Raw genomic sequence first — 18,336 nt, 5'->3', positions numbered from 1 at the left:
TGATTTGTTTTTTCAGTCTTTCTATTTCTTCTTTTTGTTCAGCCCATGTCTTCTTCATGTCCTCCCTCAATTTATCGATTTGGTTTTTGAAGAGGTTTTCCATTTCTGTTCGTATATTCAGCATTAGTTGTTTCAGCTCCTGTATCTCATTTGAACTATTGGTTTGTTCCTTTGACTGGGCCACATTTTCAATTTTCTGAGCGTTATCCATTATCTTCTGCTGGCGTCTGGGCATTTAATCAGATTTCCCTGGGTGTAAGACCCCGCAGGTTGAAAGATTTTTCTGTGAAATCTCTGGGCTCTGTTTTTCTTATCCTGCCCAGTAGGTGGCGCTCGTGGCGCTCATCTGTCTGCGGGTCCCAGCAGTAAAAGATGCTGTGGCCCCTTTAACTTTGGAAAACTCTCGCTGTGGGGGGGGTCGCCAGCTGAAGCAGCTTGGGGGAGTGCCAATCCGGATCTCCCAGCTGGCCCGGGGATCCGCGTGCGGGGAGGGTCGCCGGCCTCCGCGAGTTGGGGGAATGTCTGTCCAAATTTCCCAGCCGGCCCGGGGCGCCAAGCGTGGCGGGGAGGTGCCAGTCGCCGCGGCTTGGGGAAGTGTCTATCCACCGTTCCCAGCTGGACCGGGAAGCCACGTGTTTGGAAGGGATCCCGGTCGCCATTCTCCGCGGCTTGGGGATCTCCGATCCAATTCTCCCAGCTGGTCCGGGGGGGCCGCGCATGGGGGGGTGGGCACCAGCCACCGTGGCTTGAGGGGACCGCCTGTCCAATTCTCCCAGCCAGCCCGGGAAGGAGGGAGGGAGGGACTCCGGCTGCCTGCAGCCCTGGCCTGGGGAAGCCTGCGCCCCTCGGCAATCTCACCGGAGCGGGTTCTCCCAGCCAGTCAGCCGTTCCAGAATGGGGTATGCTGTCTTCTTGGTCTCTGTCGTGGCTCCGGGAGCTGTTCTGAATCGTTTCTACTTCTCTAGTAGCTGTTCTAGAGGAGGAACTAAGACCCACGCATCTTACTAAGCCGCCATCTTCTCCGGAAGTCCCCCCCATTAACATAGATTTTATACATTTGTTTGTAGGGCACATGGTGGGGCAGGGAAGCAGTTACAAGCCAAAAGTACAAAACAAGATTTTATATTTACTTATGTAGTTAGCTTTACCAATGTTCTTGATTTCATGGCTTTGAATTTACTGTCTGGTATACTTTTATTCAAGTCTGAAGGACTCTCTTTAGCATTTCTTGTATGGCAAGTCTTCTGCTAATTAACTCAGCTTCTGTTTATCTATAAACACTTTAATTTCTCCTTCATTTTGAAAGATAGCTTTGCTAGATATTGAATTCTTGCTTGATAATATTTTTCTTTAAGGACTTTAAATATGCCATCCCACTGTCTTCTGGCCTCCATGGTTTCTGATACAAAATAGTCTGTCAGTCTTATTGGAGATGCCCTCTATGTGACAAGTCTCTTCTCTCTTGCTGCTTTCAAAATCCTATCTTTCTCTTTGGATTTTTAACAATTTCACTACAATGGTGATCTTGGTGTAGATCTCTTATGTGTCTCTAGTGCTTCGAGTTCATTGAAAATCCTGGGTGTATATATTGATGACTTTCATTAAATTGGGGACATTTTCAGCCTTTATTTCTTCAAATACTTTTTTTGCCCTCTCTTGTCCTTCTGCAACTCCAATGACGCATATATTGATATGGTTGACAGTGTCCTACAGGTCCTGATGCTCTGTGTATTTTTCTTAATTATTTCCTTTCTGTTCCTCACATTGGATAACTGGAATTGTCTAGTCTTCTAGTTCATTGATTCTTTTCTTCTGCCTACTCAAATTTGGTGTGGAATCCATTTAATGGGTTTTGCATTTCACGTATTGTATTTTGCATGTCCAGAATTTCAGTTTGGTTCCTTCCAAAATTTCCATCTCTTTATTTTGCCCAGACATTTTCCTAATCTCCTTTAGTTCTTTTTATATGGATTCCTTTAGCTCACTGAATATATTTAAGATAGTTTATCTAAAGTATTTGACTAATAGTTCCAGTGTATGAGCTTCCTTAAGAGGACATCTGGCAAATTTTAAAGGGCCATATTTTCCTGTTTCTATGTGTTTTGTGAATCTTTTTTTGTTGTTGAGAACTGGACATTCTGAGTATTATGTTGTTGTAACCCTGGAAATACACTCTCACTATTCTGGGAGTATCAGGTATTTTGTTATTGTTGTTGTTGAGGGCTGGAGCCATCTATTTGTGACCTTTCCACTACTTTTGCTTCCAATCAGGGAATGGGAAGAGGAAAGAGATTTAAAAAAAAAAAAAAAAGGTATTGTCTCTTTAACACTCCTCTGTCACTTTTGCCTAGGGGATGGGGAAGGAGTGAAAGGTTGGAACAATGGACACTTTAGAGCCAGGGACCACATCTATCTGAAGTAGCTGATCAAAAGCAGTGATCAACTGAATATGTAGCTATGTGATGATATTGAGAATTACTGATTATATATGTAGAATGGAATGATATGCAAACGTTTTTGTTCTTAATTTTTTTAAATTAATAAATAAATGTTTTAAAAAAAGCAGTGACCAATGATCAGACCATGTTTCCTGGATTCTGGAGTATAACCCACACTGGCATCAGCAAGCCGCTCCAGGAGCTTAGACTATAGTGCTCACTGCTATCTACTACCTCATTGTGGAGATAGGGGTTGGAAGCCACTGCATGGAGAGTGACATTCACCAATATTTACCCCAAGTTACTGCCATTTCCTCTAGCTCTTCCCTGGCTGTTGCACAGTGTTCCACTAGATTCCCAAGTTTCAAAACAGTTGATTCAGACAGTTCCTGCCAGTTCAATATTTGTTTTGTTGAAGGTTTAGTTCCTTGAGTTTTCTATTCTGTCATCTTCCCCTAATTCCTCTGTGTTGAGTTTTTTAATTTGCATTTTCCTGATTACTAGTTGAGCATCTTTTAAAATGTTTATTGCCTATGTTTATTTCTTCATCTGTGAATTGTCTGGTCTTAGCCTTTCCCTATTTTTCTACTGAATTTTTTGTCTTTTTCTCTTAACCTGCAGGTCTTTATATAGTATGAATACTGTTCTTTTGATTGGAAAAAAGAAAAATTTGTAAAATACTTTCTCCCAATGAGAAAAAGTAAAATGTCAGTGGCTGAGAGATTTCAGAAAGGTTATCCTGGACGTTATTCTTACACATTATATAGATATCCCCTTTTTAGTTTATGGTGTATTAGAGTGGCTATGTGATGATGTTGTGAGCTACTGATTGTAATTTTATCAAGAATGTTTATATATCAAGAATATTTGTATGTTTGTTGTTTACAATAGAAACTGAATAGTACCTGAAACTGTAGAGCTGAAACTGAATAGTACTTGAAACTGTAGAGCTGTATTCCAGTAACCATCTTTCTTGAAGATGATTGTATAATGATATAGCTTTTGCAATGCAACTGTGTGACTGCGAAAACCTTTTGTCTGAGGCTCCTTTTATCTATAGTATGGACAGATGATGAGTAAAAAATACAGATAAGAAATAAATAATAGGGGAACAAAGGTTACAATAAATTGAGTAATCTGAAATACTAGTGGTCAATGAGAGCAAGGGGTAAGAAGTATGGCATATATGATTTTTCTTTTTTTATGAGTTTTTTCTTTTTTCTTTCTTTTGCTGGAGAGAGAAAAATATTCAAAAAACTGATCATGGTGATGAATACACAACTATGTGATGATGTTGTGAGCCACTGTTTGTAATTTTATCAAGAATGTTTATATGTCAAGAATATTTGTATATTTGTTGTTTACAATAGAAATATTTTTAAAACTGTTTAAAAGTTAAAAAAAAAATTTTTTTTCCCAGTCTAGCACTGTCTTTTTACTTTATTTCCAGTATCTTATGTGCTTATCACTTTTGGGTTTCATACCTTGCTTAGAGAAGAGCTTTTTCCCACCATAACTATAAAAATATTCTTCTATATTCAATATTATTTTCTGATCCTTTTATCACTCTCTTTTACATTTAGCTCATCTGTCCATTTAATTGGCATGATTTGAGATAAATATATAACTTAATTTCCCCCCCCTCAGTAAGCCAACCATTCTAACACCATATACCTTATCCTTTTCTAACTGCTTAGAAATGTTACTTTTATTGATTACTAGATTCACACACATATATACACTACAAATATCCATGTACACACAGAAGTAATCTTTCTGGATTCTACAATGTTTCATTATTTATTTCTGTGCCCAAACTGTATACTTCACTGTTTTAATTACTACAGCTTTATAAAAAACATTTTATCTAACAGGACAAGTTTCCCTCATTGTTCATTTTCAAAATTTTCTTAGCTATTCTTACATGTTATTTTACATGTTTTCCACTTCAAAAGAATATATTACTTTTAAAATCAACAGCAAGACAGGTACATTTGAGGGGAAAATCCTTTATACTCAAACTGCTCCTCCTCTTTCAGATCCTTTCTATTTATGCCTACTTACTTGCTGTGATACTCTGCTAGTGGATTTTCTTCTTCCAGAATCTTCCTGCCTGCAAAGTCAATGGTGATCTTCTTAGAGAGTCGGGAGGCATGTCGAAGTTCTCTCAGCTCTTCCTCTCGCTTCTGCAGAGTTTCCCGCTCAAGTTTGGACAACCACTGATTAGAATCACTGGCAAAGTAATCTGACTCATCATCAATGACCTGAGTCCTACGAACACTAAGTGAAAAAAAGAATGTATGGCAATAAGATGACCTGTTGACAAAAAGGATGTGATTACTAGGAAACTGTTCCAAGGTAACTTACTCTTCAGCTGTCTTTAAAGATTACTGTCTTAAATATAGATACCCATGCCCGTTCATAAACCAGGTCAAGCCCTGCCTACTTTCCAACTTCTGGATATATTAACCCCACTGCAACTGCAGACTCAGCCCTGCTCTTAGCACTAATCTCAACCTCAAGCAGGAAAAGACACAGCACCATAATCCACTTTCTATCTTTTTTTCTAGCCCAGTCTCCCTCTTCTAATAGCTGCACTTCAGCATGGTTTTGCTATATCTGAGTGCATGTCTTGGCAGCCTATTTAATAACCTAATTCCTCTGTAATTGGGAACGAGCCTATTCTTGCCATGCCTATTTGTTCTCCCTTCAGAAACTGGAGTTTTATCCTGAATCTCAATCCTGTACTGAGTTGGGCTTAACTAATTACTCTTAAAATAATCCATTAGTCTAATACTATATGCCAATTTCCACCCCATTTCCACACAACCCTATCTCCAATTCTTCCACTAATACCATAGGCTAAGTTCCAAGGTATGACAATCAGGCCTAACTCTAAAATTATACCGACCTACAAACTGAGAACTAGAAGGATCTTTGATGAGCCTACTATCTCATTCTACAGATATGGAATCTGGGGTTCTGTAGAAGTTAACTGACTACTCCAAAGTCACAAAACCAGTTAAAACTGAGTTTGTACATAAAATTACAAATTACTGATATGTACAGGCATAAGGGAAATAGTGAAAACAGAGTCATATATTGATTTATAGTTTTCAGGATTCAGCTGGATTTTAAGTTAGAAAGAAGAATCTCCCTAAAGTGGGAAGTTTAAGAGAACTGAGAAGGAATCTGGTCCCATATGTGAACCTAGACAATGAAACTGATGCCCCTTAACAATCAGCAAAGCAGCAACATCAACAGGAAGAGACCATATTCTGTTTTTAAATATTAAGAAATACAGTTCATTTCTAATTCCATCTTTAATGGTGACTTTTACTGAGAAGAGCTAAATGTTATATTAAAGAATTGAGTGAATTTAAGTTATATACATCATGAAGTAAGCCTAGCTTACTTAAGGAACAATTTTCTAAATTACATATTATATATTTACAGCAAATGATTTGGAATCAGCAGATGCTGCTTACTAAAGGATTATAATGCCAGAAATAGTCTCCCAGGTCAGTTATAAAAATGAGCGATTCAGGATCTTTCTCAGGAAACTAACATATCCTCCTCACATGGCCATTTAAAAAGTGAAATGAGTTTATATGTTTTATCTAAATGTCCTTTACCACTAACTGGTTTTCAATACATAGTTCTGTCCAAAGGTAAAAAACAAAAGAGAAGGGAATAAAAAATAGAACTTAAATCTACAAATCTGTCTCCTAAAGAGAAATCAGTGGGCTAAACAGCAATAGTATAGGATTGTAAAAGCCAATCTATGTACATTTCAATAATTATTGAAACAGAAAAGAAATTTAGTGCCAAATGGAAAGAAAAGGGTAGATCATGGCTTCCCTTGGCATTACCTAGGCTCTTCCAGAGGTAATCTCTTATAGGTTCTCCAGAGCCCAGCATAGCAGTTGGCACATGGCATGATATGCTGACTGACTGAATAAATGGTTGCAAGTGAAAAAATGGGGAATTCTGTCATCTCAAGTCAACTTTCCAGGGGATATATTAAGGTACTAGCATTTGCCAAGAATCAAAAAATGCCACAGGGCAAGATGCTCTTGCTGGGAGCCTATCTTATTCAAAAATGTATGCGAAAGCAAGATAGAGGTCTCTTCATTTACTGTAAACTTTTTCATACTCCACTCTGACAAGATATCAAGTTGTAAAATAATATTTTAGTGGTCAGAATTAATCTATTTCTAGATCTAATCTATTTCTTAGCATTTGTTAATCTAACCACATCATACCTAGTTTTGTCAAACTCTAACAGTTTGTCTTTATGTTTGACAGCTTTTTCCAAACCAGACTTAATTCGAGATTCCTGATGAGGAAGAAGGTCCTTGCTGGAGATGCCCATCTTTCCAGAATTCTCCATTCCTGAAATTCAGTAAGGAAACTGAATAAAAATCTAAGTGATCTATAATACAAACTTAGTTTTATATCATTGTGCAGCAAAGAATAAAACATTAGAAGATCTGCTTCTGCCTCAGTGGTCTGAGGCCTTTGTTACAAACAAGTATACAGGCCAGGCTTTACCTGTAAAGCATCAAGCAGTATTTGACAAATAGGTTTTCAGTCAACATTTCTGTCCTTTTCTTCATTTACAGAAATTTGGGTCGATAATGGTATAAAACTGTTCAACAAGACAACATAAAAGTACCTTATAAATAAAAAATATTAGTGAGTACAGGACTAATTATCACATTTAAATATACTTTTATATATCAAAACTATAAATAATGGAAGGAAAAAAGGAGAAATTTCAGGGAAGGGGCATAACTTATTAACTAATGAGAACCTATCAGATGCTAGGGCACTTAATATATGTTATATTTATTTTCACAATAACCTGGTAAGATATTTTCATTATTTTTATTTTACAGATATGGCAAGGGAAGTTTGAGGATGCTAACAACTTAACTGAATTTACTTAGTAAATTAGATGGTAAAAACAAAATTTGAACCCAGTTCTGTGTGACTCTAAAGTCCACATTCTTTCCACCACCCCCAAGCCACCTCTTTAACATCATATCACAAATATACACCCTAGAAAACAAAGTCACAGGTTATATAAAACCAACATCCCAATTGCATTAGGAATAAAATTTGGCTTTAATGAAGGCTGATCTTTATCTTTACCTAAACTCCAAGCCTGAAAGATGGAAGCAACCCAAGTATCCATCAATTGATAAAAGGATAAACAAAATGTGATATACACATACAATGAAATATTATTCAGCATGAAAAAGAAGTGAAGTTTTGATCCATGCAACAACATGGAAGAACCTTGAAGACATCATATTGAGTAAAATAAGCCAGACACGAAAGGACAAATATTGTATTATCTCACCAAAATGAAATAATTAGAATAAGCAAATCATGGAGTCAAAATCTAAAAAATAGGTTACCAAAGGAAGGGGTAGGTATAGGAAAGAGAGAGTTAAACCTAAAATGTACGGAATTCCTATTTGTGATAATGGAAAAGTTTTGGTAATGAATGGTGGTGATGGTAGCATAACATAAATCTAATTAATTAATTAACAGCACTGAAATATGTATCTGAATGTAGTTAAAAGGGGAAATGTTAGGTTGTATATATAGTTTGAAATTTAAATTAAAAAAAAAAATCCATGGAACAGTGAACACAGTGAATATAAGTTAAAACATGGACTATAGTTAATAGAATAATTATAAAATGTGCCGAAATGTTTGGTTGTATATATAGTTCGAGATTTTAATTAAAAAAAAAAAAAATCCATAGAATAATAAAAAAAAAATCCAAGGAACAGTAGAACACAATGAATATAAGTTAAAACATGGACTACAGTTAATAGAATAATTATAAAAAGGTGCCTTCATCAAGTGTAACAAATGTGGCAAACCAATGCAAGGTGTTAATAATGTGGTATATGGGAATCCTGTATTCTATGCATGATTGGTCTGTAAACCCACAACTTCTCTAATTAAACAAACAAACAAAAAAAGCCAAGCCTGTTCAAAGTTTATCAAATCTTTCTTAAAATATATACATATTTATATTATATATATATGATCTGTATATATATTATTCTTGTGTCCTGAAAGGCACTTAAAACTATCTTTCCCCATAGCAATGTCTTTAAATAAATCCTAACTGAAAAAATATGGAGACATATACTTCATTAATAATTTTTACAATTACAACTTTACCACTGTAAAAAAAGATGTCAAAATTCAACAGTGCAAAGTTTTGAGGTATGTTGATACTACTGCCTCAATTTAGTACAATACTTTGATAGATAATTTGGCACATACCTCTCAAATGCGAAAAATGATATTAGTAGATTTAATAATTCCATTCTTAGGAATTTATCCCAAGGAAATAAAACAAAAGATAAATGAACTACATCTTGCATATGAGAGAAGAGAAACAGATAAAACAAAATGTACCCATCACCATGGTGATCCAATCTGAAGATTGCTGCCTACCTGCCATGAGCTTTTTCAGCAATTTCTGGCTCTTGTTTGAGTCACGTTGCAAAATATCCTGTTCTTCATGAGTACATACCTATAAGGTAATAAGAAAATGCTAAATCATATTGTTTGCTTGATATTCCGAAAAAATAACTTCAAATTACACATTACATGTGTTTCCTTATCCAGAAAAAATATGAGTTTTTCCCTAGGTCTCTTTCTGTTTCTCCCTTCTTTTATAAGCTGAATAAAACTGATCTCACTGCAGGTGTCCCTGAAATGACTGATGATTTCAAAAAAAAGAATCTAAACTATTTTCAAAGGACAAAGATTTGCCACCATTGAGAAAAGAGTAGAAAAAAAAATACAAGGAATTTTTTTTTGTCTTCTAGGTTCTAATCTTGAAGTCTTAGTTTTATAAGAGAAATTACAAGCAGCTGCCTTATTAAAAGGAACCAAAAAAAGAAGCGAATTATAATTTCACGAGTGAGAATTAGTGTAGCTTTTATAGCATATATTTTGTTTCTTTGCCTTTGAAAATTACCTACTCATAAAATAAATGAATATACATTCTAGTTTGCTAGCTGCTGGAATGCAACACACCAGAGACAGATTGGCTTTTAATAAAAGGGGATTTATTTCGTTTGTTCTTCAGAGGAAAGGCAGCTAATTTTCAACTGAGGTTCTTTCTTATGTGGGAAGGCACAGGGTAATCTCCAAGGCCTTCTCTCCAGGCCTCTGGATTCCAACAACTTTCCCGGGGGTGATTCCTTTCTGCATCTCCAAAGGCCTGGGCTGAGCTGAGTGCTGAGATGAGGTATGCTGAGCTGCTTGGGCTGTGCTACATTGAGTCTCTCATTTAAGCACCAGCCAATTAAATCAAACATTATTCATTGCAGCAGGCAGGCCTCCTAGCCGACTGTACACATAATCAGCAACAAATGAGCTTCACATGCCATTGGCTCATGTCCACAGCAACAGAACTAAGCACCTTCACCTAGCCAAGTTGACACCTGAATCTAACTACCACAATATATTATGCAAAGATCACTGCAATTATAAGAAGGGAGACTGAGAAGGGCTACATAAAAACTATTTCAAATCGAGCTTATAAAACTGAAAGACTTCAAGGCTGATCTGCTTTACATTAGCTTCTTGAACTGAAGGATCCAAGGGATCTAACAGAAGACAGTGTACTTCCTAGCAATTGCCTCAATGACACAAAATTTCTGCCAGCAATTGTAGGATATTTCTCTAGGGAAACCCCATATGGGAAGAAATTTACTGTCATTTCATGGACATTTTATTGACAGACACTACATTTTTCAGGTCATCTGTTATCTATCAGTGTATACTCCAAATATATGGAAAAAATTAAGGGCCTCATCAAAGAAGGAAAAATAAATCAATATAAAATGGATGCGTTCACCAATACCAAGTGCCACTGCTTCTTCAAGATAGCTCAACTGGCAGAATAAGCTTTCTAGACTGCTCACTAGTGCTACATTCTTGAGGTCATTCTCTTCGACAGAGCAGAGCTAAAACAGGGATATGTCCTTGAAAGAGAAGCTATAATAGGCTGAGGATCATGTCACAGTGGCTCTGTTGCCCTAGGGATATGAACCACATCTGAAGATTTTGACTAAAAAATGCTTTAAATGTTTCAGGCCCTAAAACTTTCTAGAATTGAAGTTAATTTAACATGAGACTTGGATCTCTTGATAATGTACATTTTCAAAACCTTCCCACTAACAGGCCTCAGTACTAAGATATAACCTTGAGTTTTTGACTAATCGAATTCTTGCTTCTAGAGTTCAGTGGACATCTTAGGGAAGAAATTCACTAAGGAAAAAAGAGAAATGACTAGAGATCTGAAAGGCTTTATATATTAACACAAAGCACGGTAAAATAAAATAGAAAAGACACGATTTACCAGAGAGCCACAGAATAAGCAGGGGCCAGAGCCTTCTTGTTCACAAACAATACGTCCACAGATCAGACAGTTATTGATGAGCTTGTGCTTTTGGCCCAGGCAATCACATGGGTGGCGACCAGGGAGCAAGACTGCAAGCCTGTCCTGTCCCTCTTTTGTATATAAATTGACAAACTTTGTCTTCTTCTTTAAGGAGTTGCTGTTCTCTTGTGCCTAATTATACAAAGACATCAGAAATAACATCGAATAATTAAGGACAATAAAAATAGTCAAGGGGGGGGAATCTCCACCTCTGTCCAATAACAACTTACATACTATCCAGGAACCATGAAAGGAGAGAGTGAGAAAACACAAAGTAGTTATTTTCAAGGGTCTGAGGAAAAGTTACGCTTTAGAAAAACTAGCTAATAAATCTGCCTTTTCTGCTAGTTGCTCTCATCTCCCAATCATGACTGGTGGAAGATAAATGTTACAAAGTTGTATATATGACATCTTTAAGCACAACTGAATTGGAAATCATACAAAGAAGAATGCCTGTAAAAGCAGATGATATTCGTGGATTTGTAAATACAACAACAAATAAAATAAATAAGACAAATCAATAAAAAATGGACTGAACATTCACATGTCCTGTGACCCTTCAACTCCTGTATATCCACGAAAAATGTGTATATATGTTCAACAAAAGATAGGTATAAAAATGTTCACTGCAATAATGAAATTGGAAACTACCCAAAGGAACAACAGTAGGATGAATAAATTGTGCTGTATTCACTTAATAGAATCCTATAAGGCAATGAGAATGAACAAAGTATAGCTATTCAAAACAATCAGAATGAATTTCATAAACATGTTAACAGAAAGAATCCAGAAACAAAAGAATAAATACAGCATAGCTACATTTATATAAAATTTACAAAGGCAAAACTAATCTAATCTAGTGGTGGATGCCCAGAAAGCGTTCACTTCGGAGGCTTGTGATTTTTCAGATGCATAAGGAACTCTATGGAACTAGTAATGTCTTGTTTCTGATTATAAAGGTATGTATATATATTATAAAACAAACTTTAAAAAAAGAAACGTGAAAAAAATGCATAAATGCCTGTCTTTGGAATTATGTGGTCTCTTCTACTACTCTTTTTTTAAATTAAGAGGTTTCCAAGCATTTCCAAAGACTGAAGTTTAAGAGTTCCAGTAGATAAGGACGTTACTATAAGTAAGAGAACAGTTCTTTGGTATGTAAAAAGGGATACGACATGTTCAGGGAAGAGGCCTTCCTTATCTAAGCCCAGCTCTGCGAGGAAAATCATTACCCTCCCCACAATGTGAGACATGACTATTATAACTCATACCAAATTTACGGTAGCAGTCACCTGTGCAGTAGAAGGGAAAGGGACCATATATGCAGGGTTTCTCAATCTTGACACTATTAATGCTACTGACTCTGTGTTGGGACTCTCCTGTGGATCACTGGATGCTAAGCAGCATTCTTAGCCTCTATACACTAGACGCCAGTAGTACCTACCTCCTTATTCCATATGTGACAACTAAAAATGTCTCCAGACATTTTCAAATGTCCCCTGAAGGGCAAAATGGAGAACCACTGGGTATAGGAAACAAAGATAATTTTTATTTTGTATGGTTCTATTTATTTTATTAAAAAGAAAGAAATATGAAAAATGTTATCAATTATCAATTCTGTGTGGTCAGTACATGGGTATTTTTATATTAGCTGTTATCTTTTCTATTTTTCCCACCAAAAATAAAACTTTTCATGTTCACTGCAAAAATAAAAGCAGAAAATACAATAGTATAAAATTAAAAATTAAAACACCAATGATCTTATCATCTGAAGAACAAAAAACATTTCAATATTTTCCTACTAGTCTTTTCTATATATGTGTGTGTGAATATATGTTTGTGTGTGTAGTATATATATGTGTATTTTGTTTTGTGTTTTTTTTCTTTTATATATGCGCATTTTTTTTTTAAATACATGGGCAGGCACCAGGATATGAACCCAGGTCTCTGGCATGGCAGGCGAGAACTCTGCCACTGAGCCTATATGTGCATTTTTTGGGGGGGAGGGGGGTGCATGGTCCGGGAATCGAACCCGGGTCTCCCACATGAAAGGTGGGCATTCTAACCACTAAACTACCAGTGCACCCCTATATGTGCATTTTTAAGCATACAAAATCACACACACATATATAAATCTTAGATTCATGCTTTTTTCATATAATATTCAATGATGAGCATTTTCCCAACTTAAACATTTTAGAAAACAATTTTATCAGCTGAATGATATTTCATCAAATGAAGGAATCACAATTTATTTGACTCTTTCTCCTATGGCTTGACAGTTAAACTGGTTCAAGTCTTCCATATTATAAATAACACTGTGCACAACATAAGTTTTTTGTGAGTATTTCTGATTGTTTTCATAAGTTAGATTTTGAAAAGTAATATTACAAGTCATAAATATATGAACAAAAAATACATAATCATATCCATAGTTCTTGATGCATACTGCCAAACTGCCTCCAGAAAGTTTAAACCAATTTACGTTGCCACCAGTAGTGCACAGCAGGTACCTGCTCTAATACAAACTCATTATGACTACTCTCTTTTTCAAATCTTTGATGATGTAATAGGCAATATCTCAATGACTTAATGAATACTTATTTGATTGCCAGTAGGGTGATCAACCATCCTGGTTTGTCCAGGACTTAGTGAGTTCCTAGGACACAGGTCTTTCAGTGCTAAACCTGGGAAAGTATTGGGCAAACCAGGATGAATTGGTCACTCTAATTACTAGTAAGGTTAAACATCTTTTGTTTGTGAGTCTTTGTTCATTTTTTCCCCCTACTGATAAAAAGCTTTCACTGTCTTCTTTTATTTCTTTAATGTTACATTATTTTGCAAACACTATTCCATGTATTTTTTACTATGGTAATCAAATATAAAATTTGTCATTTAAACCATTTTTTAAGTGTAAAATTCATGGCATTAATTACTTTTACAATATTGTGCTACAATACTGCCTTCCATTACTAAAATTTTTTATCTCCCAAAAAAGTAAACTATTAAACAATAACTCCCCCAGCTGGCGTCCATTATTAAGCAATTTCCTCCCCAAAGTCCCTGGTAACCACTAATCTACTTTCCGTCTTTATGAATTTGCATATTTTGAATATTTCATCTAAGTGGAATTATATATTTGTCCTATTATGTCTGGCTTATTTCACTTAGCATAATGTTTTCACGGTTCATTCTTATCTGGAATGTATCAGAATTTTATATTTTAAGGCTGGACAGTATTCCATTATATGGCTATAAAACAGTTTGTTTTTCCATTCACGTTGTTGCTATCTTTTGGGCATTGTGAGTAATGCTGCTGTGACTGATCTGTTTGAGTTTCTGCTTTGTATTTTTGGGTATATTACCTATGACTGGAATTTATGGGTCATATGGTCAGATGTATCTTCTTGAGGAACCACCAAACTTGTTTTCCACAGCAGCCAAACCATTTTACCCAACAATGTATGAGGGTTCGTATTTCTCTGCGTCCTTGCTAACACTTTTTATTTTCTGGTTTTGTTTTGTTTTTTAAATAACAGCCATTCTGTTGGCTATGAAGTAGTATCTCATTGTGGTTTTGATTTGCTTTTCCCTACTGAAAAATGATGTTGAACATCTTTTTATGTGTTTATCGACCATCTGTGTATCTTCTTTAGAGAAATATCTGTTCAACACTTTGTCCATTTTTAAATTAGTTTGTCTTTTTGTTGAGTTGTAAGAGTTCTTTACATATTTTGGATTTTAAACCCTCATCAGAAATGTGATTTCCAAATTTCTTCCATTCTATAGGTTGTCTTTTCACTTTCTTGATGTTGTCCTTTAGCAAAAATGTTTTTAATTTTGATGAAGTCCAATTTATCTACTTTTTCTTCTGTTGCTCATGTGCTTGGTATAAATTCTAAGGATCCATTGCCTAATATAAGGTTGTAAAGATTTCCCCTTACGTTTCTTCTAAGAATCTTATAGTATTTGTTCTTATATTTAGATTGTTAATTTTGAGTTACTTTTTGTGTATGGTATGAGGTAAAGTCCAATTTCATTCTTCTGAATGTGAATATCCAGCTTTCCCAGCACAATTTTTGAAGAGATTATTTTTTCTATATTGAATAGATTCAGGACCCTTGTCAAAAATCAGCTGGCCATAGATTTGTGGGTTTATTTCCGGACTCTTGATTCTATTGCATTGGTTTATATTGTTCCTTATGCCTGTATCAAACTGTTTTGATTTTGTCGCTTTATTCTTTTTCAGTGTGGTTTTGACTATTCAGGGTCCCTTGCCATTCCATATGAATTTAATGATTGGCTTTTCTATTTCTGCAAAAACAGCTGCTGGATTTTTCATATTTTTTACATGGTGATCACACTAAGAACTTTTTGGTTACTGCTTTTCCTTCTTAGGGGATATTTATCTTGCCAAATTGTCATGATTATAAATATTTTTGCTCACCCCACAGGGCTGTTGTGAGAGCTGAAAAACAGAATGTGAAAAAGCTCTGAAGGCTGAATTATGATGATGATGATGATGGAAGCTGGCTCAAAATAGGAATACACCTAAAAATAGCTAGAATGGTACACATCTTTAGTATAAAAATACAAAAAAAATGTTGAAATTGAAGCCCTGGTTCCCTACCTTAAATAATTCCATCATATATATCATTATTAATATATATATACATGTGTATATATCATCTCCAAGCAAAAATGTTTTTATAAAACTTATTTAATCAGGCTGCCCCAAACAAGGAAGCAGTGTAACATTATAATTTTTTCTCCACAAAATTCATGTTTTTGTGGAAAAATTACCATTCCATATCAATTTGTACATCTTGTTTTCTAAAATACATTAATCAAATCCTTCTCTCCATATAGCCAGAAAAAGACTTTATTTTACAAGCACTCACCTTGGCCAAATCAAAAGGTGTTTTGACCTCTATGGTTGCTTCAGGTTCAGCAAATGCAGGAACTTCCTGTCTGTTTCTCCCTTTCCGCCTACTCCTCTTTAGCTGGTCTCCTGATCTCTGTCCCTCTAGAATTTCTTCAAAGAAAAAAAAAGAGAGTGTGCATATATGTATATATGTACATAGATTGATAATAGATGTACATAGATTGATAACTTCATTGGTAAAATTCTAATAGCTAATAAGGAGAAGGCAATGCTTAATATTTTGAGCCAAAATATCAAATCAGGCAATTTATTAATACTTTTCCTGGAATTAAATTTAAACCATCATTTTCAACATCATACTCAATTATAAAGAATTCAAACAAACTCTACTGGCTAGGACAAAGAAACTGAATTAAAATCTGATTTGTAGATTGTATGATAATGAGTGACAGTATTTACTTTGGTACAGATCCTTCGTTCTACTTATCTAAATAGTAACCCTTTAAATGCTATTTATACTGTAATTGGTCAACATTTACTTTCATCCAGATATATACACAATTGAAAAATGTTCCTTTAATGCATACATACATTTTCAAATTATTCTGAAGACATATTTTGTGTCTGGAAACAGGTATTTTTGTGATTTTTCTAAGTTGAAAGAGTATGAACTAAAACAATATTCATTACAGATTGAGTAGAAAACTAAAAAAAAATGTACACATATGATTCAACTTAAGTTAGGTATGAAGATACACATGGTAACAGAAAATAGTATGTCCCATAAAAACTCTCAGATACCAATATTCAACCCTTACCTAAGTACATTAATTTAACTTACCATCTTTTTTGAAGCTCTGTTGCAAAGGATCAGAAATCAATTCATGATCATTCTTTTGCCATTTGATTATAAGCTCTTCTATAAATTGACCTTTTTTGCCTTCATTTCCCTGAAGGAGGTCAGCAACATATTCTCGTATCTCTTCAGCACTCTCAATTGACAAAACATACCTCAGGAGGCAATGACATAAGTTCTTGAAACAAAACTATTTTATATTGTGGTTTTCTATAATCATAATAGAAATTAAGGTAGTAAAAACCATTAATTCATTAGTTCAATATTTGGCTCAAATATTAATTTTGAGCCAAGTACTATGCCACACACTAAGTACAAAAATTTGATTAGAACAAGGACCTTGACCTAAGTAGTTCCTAATCTAGCTTTCATACATATTTACCCAATTACTATTTCTCTGTATTTCTAGAATCAAATCAGTGCTGTTAAGATAGGCTTACGGGGCTGTCCTTAACAGAGAAACACTTTCTATAATTACACATCTGCAGTGGTTATATTATATTGGAAACAATTAAGAATTATTTAACTCTGTATTTCAAAATCTAAAATTTCTCTACTTTTTGCTAAAGACATGAGTATACACTACAACCTAAGCAGTTAGTGATTCAACAATCTTAAAAATTATAAATCAAGTTAGTGTCATATTACAATAAGTAGATCTATCTTAAGGTACTGTTTTAAAGGTTCCTTAAAGTGAAACAGCTGGGAGTATCAGCACAACTGATTTCTAGAAATCAATCAGCCACTATATTTCAAGAGTCTTAAAAATGATTCAATAATTCCAATTCTAGCAGCCTATACAAAGTAAAGAGATGCAGAAAAACTTAGGCAAAAAAGTTAACTGCATCATTATTCGAATAAGCAAAAAATGGGAAACAAACTTAAAACATCTATTCATATGGGATGAGGTAAATATGAGTTTTTTTTTTTTATATTACAGAGTATACTACAATGTCACCACTAAAAGTGCAAAGTTTTAATTATTATTACTGACTTGGGAAAACGTGTCCACTATAATGTTAAGTGAAGTAGTAGGACAGACTGTATAATATAAAATCCCAATTTCTATAAAAACAGTGTGCATGTACATGTACTTGTGTGTAGAAAAATAGCTAGAAGATTATACACCAAAATAATTATCATTGAGTAGTAGGATTAAAGGTAGTTTTTATTGCAGTCTCTTCTTTTTCCCTACAATGAATATGTTTTAAAATGTATTACATTATAATATCCACAGGAAAAACACACAGAGAAACGGTAATTTTCTCAAGATTGTGGTAATTCTGGCTTATGCCTTTATCCTTTTCTGATTTTTGTTTAGTTTTCTATAGTGAATATGTTTTATCAGTAGAGAAGAAAGAAGTGATAAAAATTACTTATAAATTAAGATATTAGACCCTGAAATCATTATAAAACCTGAAGAAACTGTAATTCAGACACACTTGTATGGAAGGCAAAAAAATTATAATTATCCTTTATCCTTTAAATCAAAAAAGTCACTGTCACATTGTTGATAGCACATGCAATGGATTATTTTACTAATGATGTGGTGGATGTGTAGAGTAATGATATACAGGCGAACAAACCTCTGCCTTTGGGCCTCATTAATAGCATATTGTAATCCATTATAGTTTTAAAAAAACGAAAGTTTTTCAGGATTTTTTCATTATAA

At 34.7% G+C, this 18,336-nt stretch overlaps 1 protein-coding gene across 6 annotated transcripts in view; it reads right to left on the bottom strand.

Moving 5' to 3' along the window:
- Positions 1 to 18,336, bottom strand: part of TRIP4 (thyroid hormone receptor interactor 4) — a 105,522-nt gene that overhangs the window by 69,078 nt on the left and 18,108 nt on the right. For 4 of the 6 annotated variants that reach the window (XM_077128186.1, XM_077128185.1, XM_077128184.1 and 1 more), the window contains 7 exons: positions 16,650 to 16,819; positions 15,825 to 15,958; positions 12,368 to 12,445; positions 10,843 to 11,055; positions 8,925 to 9,003; positions 6,704 to 6,833; positions 4,503 to 4,718 (listed from right to left, as the gene is read on the bottom strand). In XM_077128186.1, the coding sequence (XP_076984301.1) occupies positions 4,503 to 4,718; positions 6,704 to 6,833; positions 8,925 to 9,003; positions 10,843 to 11,055; positions 12,368 to 12,445; positions 15,825 to 15,958; positions 16,650 to 16,819 (1,020 nt within the window). Of the gene's footprint in view, positions 1 to 4,502; positions 4,719 to 6,703; positions 6,834 to 6,992; positions 7,090 to 8,924; positions 9,004 to 10,842; positions 11,056 to 12,367; positions 12,446 to 15,824; positions 15,959 to 16,649; positions 16,820 to 18,336 lie in introns of those variants that run through there. The other 2 variants (XM_077128187.1, XM_077128189.1) reach the window with 2 other exon arrangements.

This window comes from Tamandua tetradactyla, chromosome 14 (genome assembly GCF_023851605.1).
Source record: "Tamandua tetradactyla isolate mTamTet1 chromosome 14, mTamTet1.pri, whole genome shotgun sequence".
Taxonomy (NCBI): domain Eukaryota; kingdom Metazoa; phylum Chordata; class Mammalia; order Pilosa; family Myrmecophagidae; genus Tamandua; species Tamandua tetradactyla.
Note: the sequence above shows the minus strand (reverse complement) of the source record. Positions and strands in the feature narration are given on the sequence as shown.